At 36.6% G+C, this 16,944-nt stretch overlaps 1 protein-coding gene across 3 annotated transcripts in view; it reads right to left on the reverse strand.

The window, feature by feature from the left end:
- The window catches only part of lpp (LIM domain containing preferred translocation partner in lipoma), a 260,901-nt gene that overhangs the window by 148,858 nt on the left and 95,099 nt on the right, over positions 1 to 16,944 (reverse strand). For all 3 annotated transcript variants that reach the window (XM_016279543.1, XM_016279541.1, XM_016279542.1), the window contains 2 exons: positions 9,144 to 9,250; positions 3,557 to 3,679 (listed from right to left, as the gene is read on the reverse strand). In XM_016279543.1, coding sequence (XP_016135029.1) covers positions 3,557 to 3,679; positions 9,144 to 9,250 — 230 coding nt within the window. The remainder of the gene's footprint in view (positions 1 to 3,556; positions 3,680 to 9,143; positions 9,251 to 16,944) is intronic.

Raw genomic sequence — 16,944 nt, forward strand, 5'->3', positions numbered from 1 at the left:
TCAAGCATTTTCTTGAAAAAAAAAAGTTCCATATAATAACAGTTAATTTATTACATATAGAAATACATATAGAATAGAAATAGACATTGTAATAGAAAATAAATTTTAAAAATCTCCCATAAGAAACAAATTACTCATCATGACAATTTGGAAAAGCCAATCATTTTAAGACACCTCAAGTTTCATATAATTCTAATGTTAATTTAAAATAAATATTTTTACAATAACAGTAAATTTTTCATCCCTTATTATGTCTGGGAACACTGGAAACACACCAAAATCTTTACATAATTGTTGCCCACTAGGTGATGATTTTGGCACTGATATGACCAAATGATATGATATGATGATATGACTTTTTCACACATATTCCACGCTCTGGTGGACAAACGCTGTCATAAATGGCCAAATGAGCAGGCAGATATCAGAGCAACTGAGGCTGATCCTGAGATTTAACCCCGATACCAGAAACTACTCTCTAACACTGTGTTTTCTCTGCCTGTATACATTTTTCAAGTCTACTGACAAAAGCTTTCAGACTCCTTTCTGTTACTTGTAGCTCTCACAAAGTACTTTTACAAAGATCTGCACTTAGACTATATTTTATTTAGGAAAATCTTACCTGCCACTTCAAAAGTGTGCAGGTGCATGACCTTTAAAAATGTGCGCCTGTCAGTATGTGTAGCTGTTGGTGTGCTTTAAATGTGAGTGTACATATTTCTCAGTGTGTATGTGCTTGTTTGCAGTGCTTGTTGCCAAACCAGCCTCACTTTGCTGAGAGCAACATTAATGTTTTCTCAGCATACTGTACCAATGGCCTCTGCGTTTGCCGGAACTGAGGTCAAAGCCAGTTTCGCTCTGTATAAAAACTGAGCTTTTGGCTCAGATATGTGATATGTGACCTCTTGATCCCTCATCACTCTGATTCCCCCAGGAATTTATGCAGCGTTGCTCTATCACGACTCTGTGTCTTAGGAAACATGTCTATGGCTCAGATTCAAAGACTCTCTCTGTGTCTGATACATGTACTTCTTTGTTATACATTGTGTAAAATGCGGTACATCAAATGAGTAGGATTCCGAATGCCAAGGTATCATGATACAGTGGCCAAACAATAGCCCATCAGCATTGTTGCTATCCCATGAGGCCATGGGAACAGAGGAAGAGTCAGATTGGCAACATTGAAGAAACATGGCAGAGAAATGCAAGAAGAGCACCATAGGTGGAGTTCAGTTCATGAGTCTGAATTAGTATTGAAATGGCCACATGCCACAGGAAGCTGAATTTGAATGACAGGAAGAAATTCAACACATGCAATGCATTCTGGGAATTTAAGTGTTCTTTCTCTCTTTCTTTCTTTTCTTTCTTTTAGATCTATCTAAATCTAGATAGATCTAAATAGATCTATCTAGATTTATCTATTTAGATCTATCCTAACCTTACCCGTATCCCACCTCAATAGCAGCAAATGTGTTTTGCAATACAATATGAACACAATAAGTACATTGAACTTATTTTTTGATGCAAGTACATAGTAGTTAAGGCCACTTAATATAAAGTGGGACCAAAATAATAATAAAAAAAACTTTGCCTCCTCATTTCAGAACATCTATCTATCATCTATCATTTATCTATATCTATCTATCTATCTATCTATCTATCTATCTATCTATCTATCTATCTATCTATCTATCTATCTATCTATCTATCTATCTATCTATCTATCTCTATCAACATATTGCAAGTACTTACAGAGCTCCAGAGTTTTTTGCAGAGTTCTGTTTGTGCAGACTTTATGCTCAATAATAATTTTAAAAGAGTGCCTGTCGAGGACTCTAGAGATCAGCAAATGGAATAGACCGACCCCAGAGAAGAAAAGAGGAATAGAGACCGCTTGCCAAAAGCAGGGTGTTTCTAGTTCAGAGACAGCACTCTCCATTATTAAGCTTTGGCCATGTAATAAGGCGAGCTTTATCTGTGGTGCTGTTTGCCAACAGGAGGGACTTGTGGTTGCTCCAAATGCGACAGCATTGACTCCGAATGCACTGGCCTACATTCATTGTGTGTTGAACTATTTAGTAAAGTGCCCTAGGGCTCAACTTGAGTGTCTGCTCTTAACTTCATTTGATATCTATTAATGATATGGGTCATTATAATTTTAGACTATAACACTTTCCAAAAATGAGAAATGACTGGTACACTTACACATTTTGATTTGCTTTTCATCTGTCTCGTTGTGCAACCTAAATTTGTTAATCTTTTTATTTTGGGGGGGGAGTGATAACAGGTTGCCCAAAATAATAATAAAGAGTGTTTTGTTATTTTCTTTTAAAGAAGGGCCTCTGCATATAAATGTATTCACTGCGGGAGTCAAATAAAGGCTAATGAATAAGTCAGAGATAAAAATAAATAAGAAATTTTGAGTTCTTATTCAAGTCTGCAGCCTGCACAGAATTATAGATGACACTCTAGATGGATGACACTCTGTACCTCTTCAAAGACCTATTCACACCAAGCATGAATATTCATAGTGAATGATGGCTTACCATTATTTTATACATTCTAAATTGCACTATAATTAAGAAACTTGCTGTGAACCACATTAAATTGTAAGGATAATCTGATATTTAAACTTATTTAAAGTTTTGGTCCTCAAATTTGAATGGCCACAGGCTTCATTGTTTCATACCAGTAGGAGTTATTGAATTCACTTACCCGATTCGTTCAAACATACATAATTCGCTCGGGAACTAATCTTCGCTACTGTGTTGCTGAGAGGCAAACAACAGTTGATTCTTTATTGGATTCGTTTGGAAATATTTTAGTTGGAGGAGCTAAAATAGACAGGGTAACTAGCAACATTGTGTTTAAAATGTAAGCTACTCAATATTAACTTTTCAATATTAAAGCTGAAGTCCGTAAGTTTTGCCTCTTTGTCACCATCTCTGTTTGAAATCTGCAATTGTAGTTATTTGCGGAGTTACCATCTTTATGTGGGTTGTGCATCGGCACGGCTCCTCAGTGCGGATGAATCTAATGTTTTGAGGAGTATGTGTGTGGATGTCAGTCATGGCAACTTTGTGGATATTTACTGTACTTTGGAATCAGATTCTACGTCTTAGTAGTATGATCCAAAAAATAATTTTCACCGGAAAATGTCATCTGAACAAGTAACATGTCTGTGACTTTTGTTCTGACCAACTGAGAAAAAAAAAGCATTACAACACATCACGCTACCAATGGTGATTACAATGGTGATTATATCTAACGATCGCTTAGCTCATATCATATCAAACCATGCAAATTATTATTATTGTTATACTTTGTTCTGAAAATGTAAATTTTAACAACATCAACACTGCGTGACTATGTGTTTTTAATGTGTTATGGACTGCAGCTTTAAGCATTTGTATAAATTAAATGCTATATTATATTAAATGCTACAATTTCTAAATTGGTGAAGCTTCCAGAATGTATTTTATATGGATTCTGTATTCATATATGTTAAGGTAATGTGGTTGGAGGTGGTTTGGGAATGTGTTTGTAATTACCGTACCTGCGGCGTGCGCGGTTTGTACGGTGAGCTGCTCTCTAGGTCGGCCAGGATGCTGGTCAAGGAGTCGATCTCAGCATCCAAACTAGAACGTCTCTCTTCTAGAGTTTTCTCAGGTCCTTTTATCTGAAACACACAGACACAGTAACCTGTAATGAAATTAGGTATTTTTGAAAGAAGGTTGCTCTAAATCAGCTAACCCACTTAATCACTCTTGAACATGCATGCTACAATGAAAGAAAAATAACAAAATATTATACACAAAGAAGGCAATTTAACACTCAAATACGGCACATCTTCCACTGTGGGCTACTATTACACAACACCTTGAGCATTTGGTGATTTTTTTGTCTGTGTTTTGTCTTTTACATGTTCATTAAAATTAATCGTGGCCTCAGACAATTGGCTGAAAGTGAACTACTGTAACAATAAGACACGATTGTCTGGGAGAAAGTCTTTAGGAGAAAATCTCAGTGATGTGAAAGAATAAACAAAGAACAAATAATGCTTTGTTGGTGAGACAGCTCATCACATATTAATTGAATCACCCCTCAGCTCTCTCTCCCTCTCACTCTGTCCGCTTTATCTGTTTTAACTCTACTTAAAAGTTTCACTGTCTCCCAAACTGACAATAACAAAGCTTCACTCTCACAAAGTTGTATTCACACTCCAGTTGCAGGTTTCTTTTTAAGATGTTTACACTGAGGTAGCACGGCACATCCATAAATAAATATCCAACCTCACTTAATCTAAATATTGGGTCTCACTTGATTCATGTGTCATGCAGAGTGTTCTCACCAAGTCTCCAGGTAAGCATGCAACATCTTCTGAATGAGAATACAGTGTTTTGTGGCATTATAAATTACAAAAAGCACAACAATGTGGAGAGCTTACAAGTATTCTAAGTCTAGCAATACTGGAGACTGGAATACATTTCATTTAGAGACCCAAAAGTAAAGTTGGATGAAATCTGATGACCTCTGTGACTTCATTAATTAAAAAAAAAGTCAATGTATGTCTGAATTTAATTAATTAATTTTTATTTTTTTAATTAACACATTAAGTGATTCTAAGAACACTATACTAGAACAGTGTGGCACAAGTGTTCAGTAAATTGCCAAATTAATGACAACAGTTTCTAATACAAAATATTGTAAGGCAAACTAAGGTCTTCCTAACTATTCTTAAGCAAAAACTGTGTATATATAACAATTGACTCTAAACTCTCAGTCTTGGATGAGCAATACATCTGCAATCACCAACTCCTGTCCTTTATGTAAGAGAGGGAGCAAAGAATAAAATTATCAAAGACATTTGAGGAATGGCAGCCATGTGACAAAAGAAAAGGTGTGAGGGGCAGAATTTGACAGCGTTCTCGCTCCTCATCAAAGGGGGGCACAACAACCTTCTCCCCTCACGGCTGAAGGACATTGATATCTCTTCTTGTCCTCTGCAGCTTCTTCTTTCTTTACATGACACTAGATAAATAAAAGCCCTTTATGTGCATTGACATAGCTTTGTGAATAGTTTTTGTTAGTGATTATTCAACACAGTGCGGTCATGACATAAATTGCGGTTTTGAAATGAGGAACTTTCTTTTTTTAATAATAAGAATAATAATTTGTGAATATAATGTAATCAAGGGGACACCCCCTGTACTTTTTTTGCTGAGCAAAGAGAAATATCAATAGAATAATATACTACCGTTCAAAATTCGAGATCGGTAAAATTTTTTAATGTTTGTGAGAAAGTCTCTGATGCATTTATTTGATCAAAAATACAGTAAAACTAGTAATATTGTGAAATATTATTACAATTTAAAATAACTGTTTTCTATTTTAATACATTTTAAAACAAAATGTATTCCTTTGATGGAAAGCTGGATTTTCAGCAGTATTACTCCAGTCTTCAGTGTCACATGATCTTTCATGAAAGAAAGCATTCTAATATGCCAATTTGGTGCTCAAGTAACATTTCTTTCTTTAAATTATTGAATAATAGGAAGCTAAATTCTAATCTGCTCTAAATTTGTTTGGTCTACTTTAGTCTGCCTTCGTCTTTCAGATGAAGAGAGGAGGGGAGGGGAGGGGAGAGGAGAGGAGAGGAGAGGAGGAAAGGAGACGAGAGGAGAGAAGAACAGGAGACAAGAGGAGAGGAGACGAGGAGACGAGAGGAGACGAGAGGGGAGGGGAGGAGATGGGAGGAGAGGAGGAAAGGAGACGAGAGGAGAGGAGAGGAGAGGAGAGGAGAGGTCTTAGGATTGCCCGTGGCACTGAGCTCATAGGCCAGGATCAGTGACTGACTCTTGGTCTAATGTTATGTGTTTGGATTACCTGTCACAACCTATTACAACCCTAAAATGCCTCTATTTGGAGCAGACCAGGCCCTAAAAAGCTTCCCGAACTATCAGGGGAAAGGGCAAACAAAGGTTTGCATCATTAAAGCCAAGGTCTTGAACTAAGGTGAACTTAAACTTGAACTAAAAGCAAACAGACCGGGGGGGAATTAATTAAGAATGAATTGTGCCTGCTGAATGTGCGGTTTATTTGCACCTGCTGTTTGTGTTGTTTAGCGGCAGATTCACTAAATTAATTATGCAAAACAGGTAACAGGCACAAACACTGTTACAATGCTGAATGCTATTTGCATAGCACAATTCCCGATCTACCGGCTTCATTCCTAACTCTAGGTTGCGATATCACATACTTTACTAGGCTTTTAGAGCAGATACAAGAATATGAATGGGCTCTTCAAAGTCTGAAAATAAGAAAAGGTATAATGCATCATTTTGATCAGATGATAGCTTGCCTGTAGCTCAAACATAGCGCTGACAATAACAAGGTCATGGGTTTAATTCCCAGGGATTGCATGAACTGATTAAATGCGGTCTATGACAATTTGGACAAATGCATCTGTCAAATATAAATATGAGGAATAACTGCTGCCATGATCGACAGAAAATATTCACAAAAAGTACAGTAACATTACCCACGGCAGGCAAATACGCTGATTTGTGAAAAAACACATTCTATAATAAGCTTAGTTTACATAAACAGGAGGTAATGTAAATGTGTAATGTAAATACACATACTGTAGTACTATTTCAGCACATGTGCAGTCTGTTTAAAAAAGTACAAACTACATGAAAAAAGTTGCATAAATGTCTCGTGAATTGATTTAGAAGTGTTTTAGAACAGTTTATGTAAATAAGGGAAATAAATACAAAGTGAGTTCCATATGATTATGTGATCAAAAGCAACTTCTGAGGCTATTTCCACAGTGCAATTCCCTGTATTGTTTCATTATTAATTATACTGTGTGCTGCAATTTATAAAAGGTTCAAGACTTTTTATTTTTAGGCATGTTCCTATAGCAACCAAGATTAAGTCATGCACACACCACAAAAAGATCAACAACAGTTTACAGAAATAAAATACTGTAATAACACGTAAAGCCCTTAGAAACTGCACACTTACACAAGTATGCAAGCATTTTCCCTTTGGCCCCTGTTTTGTGAGCCATATTATGTGAATTATCTTAATTCCATTAGAGAACTGGACAGTCAGTTCAACAGCAGGACATAGTGTAATGAAAGAAAAGGCATAGCAATCTAATGAAGCACTTCCATTGGTTATGTAAGCCATCCTTTTGCATTCTGGTAAGCACCGTTTGAAGAGAGGAAGCTGATTTAAGTGCTGAGTTTAATGAAAAACCACGGAGACAGATAAGTGAAGTTAAATAAAGACTGCATGTGTTGCTACGTGTTCTGTTACGGGAAACAAAAGAATTTAGGCCAAGTATCATTTGATTATTCATGTTCACCGCGCCACTCCGGCCTCTTCCTCTTGTTAGTTCTGCTTAGGAGCAGAAATAATTCAACATCCCCTTTTTCATTCATGAAAGATGTAGAAAACTGGAATTAGGGAAAACTGCGGGTCGAGCGTATTGCCGCTCGTTTTCGGTAAAGTACCCACACGCACGTGAACGCGCACATACTGTTATCAGAATCAAGAGCTAACGGTCTTCAGGGAAATGGTGTGATGAATGCAACAAAATGTGCTTTGCTGTGGATTCTTTTCATTGTCACAAACCATCTGCTGTCACTGATCTCCTCTCGTCTGAGATGTAAAGCTGGTTAAACTGATTCTGGGATGCCATTCAGTTTTACAGAGGAATCGAGATCCTCGCCTCTACAGTCTGATGTATTTTCTGTACTAGCCTAATTATCTGCCGATAACACCGTCTGCCATACGCTGACTCCATAGAGCTAGATCAACAAATGCACTGATTCCCTCCGGACAGGCTTCCTCCCTTGCAGAGCAGCGTTCGTGGGAAAGCGATCCAGTGGAGGGTTTTAATAGAGCAGAGAACATGCCTGTAGTCACATTCTGAGCGGCAGATAAAGCGGCCTTATAAAAAAAAAAAAACTCTGCTGAACCCCTGATGAAGACTTTACAAGCGTCTGCGGCGTCTCGGCGTCGCTCATCAGTGACTGGATCCTGTCTTGCAACAAACTACATGGACACATTATCAGCAGACCGAAGCAAAAACAATGATGTAAAATTAAAACTATTCACATTATTTAGATCAAATGCCTACTTCTAGAACAGTGCAGAATTAGAGGATTTTTTATTATCAGTTCATGCAATCCCTGGAAATTCACTACCAGAATACACATAGACCGTTTGTACTGTGTTAAATAATAATAATAATAATAATAATGTCTAATTACAATGAATATTACTCAGAAATGGTTTTGAGGCTGTAGTTTAATGGATGGACAATCAGTGTTTGTTTCTGAGGGAGGACTTGACTCCCTTAGGGGGAATATGACCGAGGTGAACCAATAGGTGTCAGCCTTCCCTGTGCCCTCACTCATTTCTAAACGATTGCCAATGAACTAAAGAGGGATATAAACAACTAGGACACACGCCTAGTACACAGCCCCCAAAAAAGACACAGACTTGGCTGGCTTTTGACGGTTTGTCGGTAACACACATGAAAAGGGATATGAAACTTTCTTAAGTGTCTTAAATTTATATTAGGGATTACAAATCTGAGATCACACTGAAAATCATGGATTCAAAATCTGATTTAAAACTGTTAAGTTCTGGGATTTTGACAAGACAAGACAAAACAGAAAACAAAACAAAAGAAATAGCATTTAAGAGTATACTCTATTCCAGGTCACTAATCAAAATAAGCAAATTTGTTCACCGTGTGAACTTTTGTACAAAAGGTCATATTTCTTTGCTTCCACTGAAGCAAATAATTCGGAACACTCACAAATCATGTTTGTTTTGCAAAAGCTTGTGCAGTTCATGCCAACCCGAGTGCATTATGTAATTAAAGCAAAAATGGGGCATTCCAAATACTGACTATTAAGTACATACAGTAATAAATACTAAATGCTATTACTATGAAAAAAAAAATCAACTTTTCCTTCATATGGTTAATAAGATGCCATTTAAAATGTAATTAATAATAAAAAAAAATAGCCAAATAAATTATTTTCACAAAATTGACTTTTGGACCGCACTGGAGGTCATATTGTATATTGTGATGACAGGTTTAGCAAGGTTTATCTCACCTGAAAGCCAAGGGAGGCCTCATCCATTGGTGGAGGAGGTAGGAAGCTGGATGGAGACGGGATCCCGCTGGTGTCAACAACAGGTGGAGGAGGTGGAGGATAGTCTCCTTTTAAAAAATCAGACAAGAAACACATTTAAAGGCAAGACACCCCATGAGTCAATATGATAAACTCTCTTCCTCAGGGATGAATAAATGCACAACAGGTCAGAGTGGGTGGAAAACTGATAGATCAAGCTGACATCAATCCGACACACCTAGATGTCACAAAGAACGACAGATGAAAGCTTTACGGGATATAATACTTTCACATAACACAATGATTAACTACATTTTTTTTATATCTACAGTCTCCTTACAAAATACCGGTATATGTAAGTACTTAAAAGTTTTAGGGTGTGTAGAAATTGAAAGGAAGGAGGCTTACACACACACTTACCATATTGTCCCTGATAGATTAATACATTTAACAGCAACCATTTGGTTAACTAAGATGGTCTAAGCTGTAGTAAGTAGGTGTTTGTACAGATTAAAAATCTAAGTGCTGTGCTCAAAACAAGTGAGATGGGATATTTGTCCAGTCAAGTGTGTGGCAACAAGCCAATCGCTGAGTTGTAAAGTCCACAGCTAATCCAGGGATTGGGTTCCACTGCATGTTTCAGGCAGGATCCAGATTTGTGCGCCAAATTATTTTCTGATTTGGCTGCACTCGGCGTCCAATTTTGGACTGAATCATTTGACTGTCTAAGTACCAATCCAGACATGAGCTGTTCAAATTACTGCCTTTTAGGGGAGGCTGTAGGAATTCACTGAGTCTTTGAAGATACTTTTGATCTATTTTTTTCCAATCTTGTTTTAAGTTTTTATCTGTCTTTTGGATCGAATTGATGTCATAAATGTTGTTTATTCCGAGTCTACTGGTCGAACTAATTAACTATGGTCTTGAAATATCTACAGTCCAGAGATATGTATGCAGACAGAAAAATATCACAAGCTCAATTTTTTGTACATTGTAATATTTCTGTGAACATGGCATCAAACATTCCCCAAAGGCTCGAGCACTTTACGTGAACCGTTTATGTAATAACCTCGTGACCTCTGTTAAAACTCATAAGCACTCCAACCATGGCATCTTTAACATTCCAAAAAAAACGAAAAGCGTCCTACGTCCCCCTTTCTCCTCCTCCTATGATCTTCATTTGTACTTTTCTCCTGCTTTAGCTTACATCCTTAAGTCACTTGTAAGTTGCAAGTTGACACAAAATTAATATCTTAAGTTCCTTAATATCTTATGTCTTTCCAACATCCAATGATGTTTGGATTTCTCAATTCAGGGCAACACGAGAGACGTAAATGTTTCAAAGACGGCATGATTTATTGAGGAGGTCTGGAAGAACAGGGCAAAGAGAGACCAAGAGAGGGAGGTGTGGGACAGTACCACTCAAGTAGTGCGTTGAACTACAGAATAAACTGAAAGTGGAAGTTAGTCTTTAACTAAACGTGGCTAAGAACAGACTTTGGCAGTAGCAGATATTACCAACCTAATGAGAACAACGAAACGAAATCATACAATTTTTTTTTAGAAAATTATAAGCATGAAGGTTCCATAAATATTCAGTGATTCACTAATTAAATAATGACTAGTTAGACTGAAGTCTTTTGATACCAGCAGTATAACCTCTGAACGACAATTAACAATAAATGCATTTCACTCAAAAAATAAATCCCATAAAGGTGACCAGATAATATTAATAATAGCTCTGTTCCAAAATCTAGTGAGCTGCCTACGCAAGTGGCCTCTCTTGGTTGCACTCCTAATGCGAAGGTTAATATAAAAGCTAAACTAATGAATTGTTTTAGCCACTTTCTAAAGCAGCATTACATACACAGTATCTTTCACCGAGAAGTCAATCCCACAATGCATTGCGACATGTTCAGTGGAAAAAAAGGTGGATGAGAGAAAGAGAATTCTGAAAATAGTTTCACAAAAATATTAAGCATCACAACGGATAATAATAGAAATGTTACTTGAGCACCAAATCAGCATATTAGAATGATTTCTCATGACACTCTGAAGACAGGAGAAATTTAGTCTCAGCCTCAGACGTCACATCCACGAACCGTTGGCTGAATGTCTGATGCATATGGCACACAAAAAAGGAAACACTTCAGGAGTTTTGAAGTCGTCATCTGATTGGTTGAATTCTACAGAATTTCGTGAGACGTGTGTGTAGCGTTCTTTAACGTTCCGCCTGGAAACAAAGATGCCACCTGAAAATAGTTTCACAAAAATATTAAGCATCACAACGGATAATAATAGAAATGTTACTTGAGCACCAAATCAGCATATTAGATTTTAAGATCATGACACTCTGAAGACAGGAGAAATTTAGTCTCAGCCTCAGACGTCACATCCACGAACCGTTGGCTGAATGTCTGATGCATATGGCACACAAAAAAGGAAACACTTCAGGAGTTTTGAAGTCGTCATCTGATTGGTTGAATTCTACAGAATTTCGTGAGACGTGTGTGTAGCGTTCTTTAACGTTCCGCCTGGAAACAAAGATGCCATGGTGCCAAACCCCCTCATGGAAGAACAAAGCCAACGTGTTTACATCTGTGACAATGAGCGCTTTTCGGGATCAACTAAAGGCTAGATTTTCAAAAGTATGTGAAATACGTAAAGTTCGCAGCATAGACTCTTTAAAATACGTCCAAGAGTCTTACTCACTGGTCTGTTATCGTGGAGACATTTGCATGCCCCTAAACATGACGTGGCACAAAACGAAACTTGATTAGTTGCTTTACCTGTCAGTCATAAGGCCATTTGGGTGGTCTTTGGCCACTTAAAGCGGACAAGGTTCCCAGACCTTCCGCCATCAGTCTGAAGGTTACATGAGACTGGCTACGTGAGACTAGAAGAAATTCAACTGAATTGAGAATTCAACTTTGCCATCACAAGAATACATTTAATTTAATTTGTTTTCATTAAAAAAAATTATTGAATTTAATTAAAAATTTAAATTTAAAATAAATATAGAAATAGAAAGTTATTTTAAATTGTAGTAACATTTCATAATATTATTGTTTTTACTCTATTTTTAATCAAATGAATGCAGCTTAAATAAAAAAAATGTTATTCCATATCTTTGGTTGGAAGGGGAAAAATAATAAAAAAATACACGTGGCATATAAAAAGAAATTCTAAAGATTTGAAAGACAAACTACAAAAAAAAAATACTAGTGTAATTATAAAATTGATTATTTAACAGAATAATTGTTTGTGCTACACATTTTTATGTTTGTTAGAGCTCTGTGGTGTTAGCTTAGCAGCACACTAACAGAAAACTCAAATCAAGTCTTCAGTGTGCTTGGCCTGAGCAACATTATTTGATTGAGCTGCTTCCTTAGTGTCCTTTATGAATCACTAATTAGGTTCCATTTCAATTGAGAAGGCAATTGTCTAGATACAGGAAGGCAGTTAAACAGTTATTACCTGTTATTTTCATCTCACAAATGCACATGAGAACAAATAGTAACACTTGCAGGGCATCCCATCAGGTCACCAGAACATGTAACATCACATAATAACCAACTTGTGTGTGACAACTATGAGGTTTCAGTCGCTGACAGCTTATGCTAAATAGGTCTCTGCCTTGTGACACGGTGTTATGAAAACAAGTATGGACATTATACATGTGTGGTCAGTGAGGTGTCTGTGGTGTGAGGTCAGCGAGTTTGGGACATGTTATCTGGTTTCTGGTTTGCTATAGAGAGACCAGGGGCCCCTGTGCCATGAATGAGAGAGGCTCCATTTATGCAGACCGGGAAGCGAAGGCAGTGCTTACTCGCTAATGAGACAAGCAGCAGGAACACCTACTTATTACCACACATTTCCACTCAACTCTTAATTGAGCAATTACACTGAAGTACCAGCTTTGTGAGGGCCGAATTCTAATCAGTAATTAAAGTTATTTGAAAGGACCATGAGAGGTATAATTGGTAATCAGGAACATGAATGTTGTTAAGGGTTGAGTTAAAAAAAAAAAAAAGGAAAAAGAAAAACAAGCTCTAGATGAAGCCAGCGGAGCATAAGAGCAGAGATGAAATACACTTCCTGTAACGGGATGATTATGCTCTAGATGAAGCCAGTGGAGAATAAGAGCAAAGATGAAATACACTTCCTGTGACGGGACGATTATGTGTGCATTTCTCAGATGTGACCCGTAAAAAAGGCTTTTATTCCAATCCAATCATGTGCTTATGCAGATGTATTATGTGCTTGCATACACAGTAAACGCTCGTTTCTTAACACACCACAGTTTTATTTTCTGCACCAAAGAGTGGTGATTGACAAAGAAGTCAAGATTATTCTGTAAACTTGTGCCCAGCTATTGACTCAATTGTATGGTAGAGTAGTTTTAAGATCAAATACCAGAATATATGCAATATTAATAAGATTTTCCCAAATACTGAGCAAGTATATATAGTATAGTATATATATATATATATATATATATATATACACACTTGCAAGTTACTCCTGTCTTAAAACAGGCAGCTACAGTATACATTTTCATGTAATATTTTATGCTTACATAAAGCAAAATTAATATTTACAGTATATACTACACAAAATATAAAGTATTAATATAAAACATATTAAGATTAATATTATACATTGTACTGTATAATGTCATTGTACTAAATCCAAAGAAAATTATTTAAAAAATACCTGAAAAATATTTACTTTGTTAACATTCTATCTTTTTCAATGTATAAAAAAAACCTATTTGCTTCAATTCAAATCTATTGCTGTAGCGAATTTCACAATAAATATAGCATAAAAAGCAGTTTTACAGAGAAAACTGCCTTATAACCCCCAATGAGCAACATAAAGGTGACAACGGTAAGGAAATACTTTTTAGAAAGATAACTTTCTAGAGATTTTTATTTTAATTTTGTAAAGGTTTTTATTTGCTCAAAGCTCCATGGCCTGAAAAGTTTGAGAACTAGAACTGTAATATAATAATTACAATCCAAACAGTAGGATGATGACTATAATCTTGTCATTCCGCATATTCAACGGGTTTCTTTGTATTCATTTAAATGCACAGAAGTTATTTGAGGATGAAAGTGGACAAGAGGAACTTAATTTAGCAAAATACAAATCTGTGTTTGAACTCTGTGCAACCTCTGTCCATCTGGCATTGATACTGGCACAATAACAACTGAAAAATATACCGTTTCAAAAGAGCATCTATTCGCATACTGTTTATGAGATGAAAATCTCCACACTGACAGACTTGGTCATAAAACCGGAAAAGCTTTCCGTGGAATGTCACTTTTGTAATCTATGCAGCACGTTGTATGTTTATTTGGTGCATATTTAAATGAATTGACATTTTTTTCCACGCTCCAAATTCCTCAATGCATTTGATTTACAGCAGAAGTTCAAGCAGAAGTATCTTTGCACCGGCATTTAAACACACCGCAGTAAACAAAATGGCTGGGTGCATTTGGCAGCGAGGATCTCCAGTTTTGTCATATCATTGGCATGAAACTGGGAAATGTTAAAAAAAGTGTGCACACTATTCAATATATTAACTTCTCTACCCAACAACAAACAAAATGAACAAAAAATATACTTGCTGACGATCAACAAATTTTAAACAGTTAAGAAAAGGTAGAATTTTTGCTCATATTTACCTCTTATTTTGTTGACATTATTACTGTTTTATTTTATTCAATTAACCTTTATGGCAGAATTAAATAGTAAAAGAATCTAAAATGACTATATATTTAACAGAAATTTAAAAATATTAATTAATATATCAATAAAGAAACTATAAATAACAAAAAATAAATAAAAAATGTAAGTAAAATGGGTGACATAAATCTATAATCCTTCACAGGCCTAGAAGAATAAAGTGTTATAATTACCATTGTGACATTTCCAATGGTTTATCTTTGTGGAGACGCTCTCAAAATGTGCTACGGCAGGGAGACGTCCTAAACGCATTATTTTATCCGTCCGTATTCTCTCTAGCATCCGCTGCAGCTCGGAGGTTCAGTCCTGCTCTTAATTAACTATAATATACAACACACACATTTATGGCTTCATTTGGCTTTGAGGGTTGAGGTTTTTGGAGATGTCCTTCTCGAAGCATAGAGGAGCCGACAATGCTGGTTTGTGGAGATCTGACAGGAATTCGAGAGGGACAGAAAAGAGAGTTTTCAAATTTGGAGACATAAAAGAGGGATTAAACTATTGTGCGGGAGCAAAATGGAACAAGTACAACGGAGAGGTGATGCCATCAAATCTACAATCCCAGCAGTGTGATCTTCAATAAAAAGGACCTCAGAAGCACCATGCTGTATAATTTCTGCACTACCAGTGAAAAGAAAGCACCCTGAAAAAATTGATCTTAAATGAAAACTAGCCGGGCTGTAAATGAGAATCATTTTGATTTAGAGAGCTAAATGGAAACTTATAGTGTAGCCATGTATATTTAATTCAAATGCAGGGATGGATCTGGTAAATCTGCAGGTGAACACGTTCCAAAAAGATGTTCCAGTCCAGAACCACGGAGCTTCTGTACAAAGTGCAACAGACAAAATGGAGGTTTCAGTGAAAGTGGAAAGACGGGATGTGAAAAGTGAAACATTAGTCCAAAACTGCTAAAGAGATCAGTAGAGAGCAGTGCAGTCCATTGGTTGAAAACAAAAGAGGAATGCAGGCTGGATGAGAACGAGGGGTTTGTCTCAAGCGGAGGGAATTTACTACGTAATTTAAGGCAGGCAGGAAACATGGCAGACAAAAAGAGGCTAACAGAGTGTGTTAAAAATGTAAAAGATTGGATGACCAATAATTTTCTCCTATTAAATTCGGATAAGACAGAGATATTAATTGTTGGACCAAAAAACAGTGCACAGAATCTCTTGGATTACAATTTGCAACTAGACGGATGTACTGTTACTTCCTCTACAGTCAAAATTCTGGATGTTATATTAGATAGCAACTTGTCTTTTGAAAATCATATTTCCCATATTACAAAAACAGCATTCTTCCATCTTAGAAACATTGCCAAGTTACGAAACATGTTACCTGTTTCTGATGCAGAAAAGCTAGTTCATGCATTCATGACCTCTAGACTGGACTATTGTAATGCACTGCTAGGCGGTTGTCCTGCATCCTCAATAAACAAGCTACAGGTAGTCCAAAATGCAGCGGCTAGAGTCCTTACCAGGTCAAGAAAATATGATCATATTACCCCAATTTTACAGTCTCTGCACTGGCTACCTGTTAAGTTCCGTATCAGTTACAAAATATTATTACGTGCCTATAAGGCCCTTAATGGGTTAGCTCCTGCATACCTAACTAGTCTTCTACCACGCTACAATCCATCACGCTCCCTAAGGTCACAAAACTCTGGACTTTTGGTAGTACCTAGGATAGCAAAGTCCACTAAAGGAGGTAAAGCTTTTTCGCATTTGGCTCCCAAACTCTGGAATAGCCTTCCTGATACCGTTCGGGGTTCAGACACACTCTCTCCGTTTAAATCTAGATTAAAGACACATCTCTTTGGCCAAGCATTCAAATAATGCATCTCATAATCTTTTACTGCAGTCATAATCTTTTACTGCAGTTATATCTAATCAAATGCACATTATTATTCATTAGTTTGGGTTAAACAAATCATTTTTGCTTGGTTGGAACAGCAGCTACGCTAATTATGTTTGTATTTGTTTCTCTGTCTTTTGCCACGGGATTAACATCCCGTGGTAACTAGGATTCACAC

This window comes from Sinocyclocheilus grahami, unplaced genomic scaffold, assembly GCF_001515645.1.
Source record: "Sinocyclocheilus grahami isolate Dianchi unplaced genomic scaffold, SAMN03320097.WGS_v1.1 scaffold131.1, whole genome shotgun sequence".
Taxonomy (NCBI): domain Eukaryota; kingdom Metazoa; phylum Chordata; class Actinopteri; order Cypriniformes; family Cyprinidae; genus Sinocyclocheilus; species Sinocyclocheilus grahami.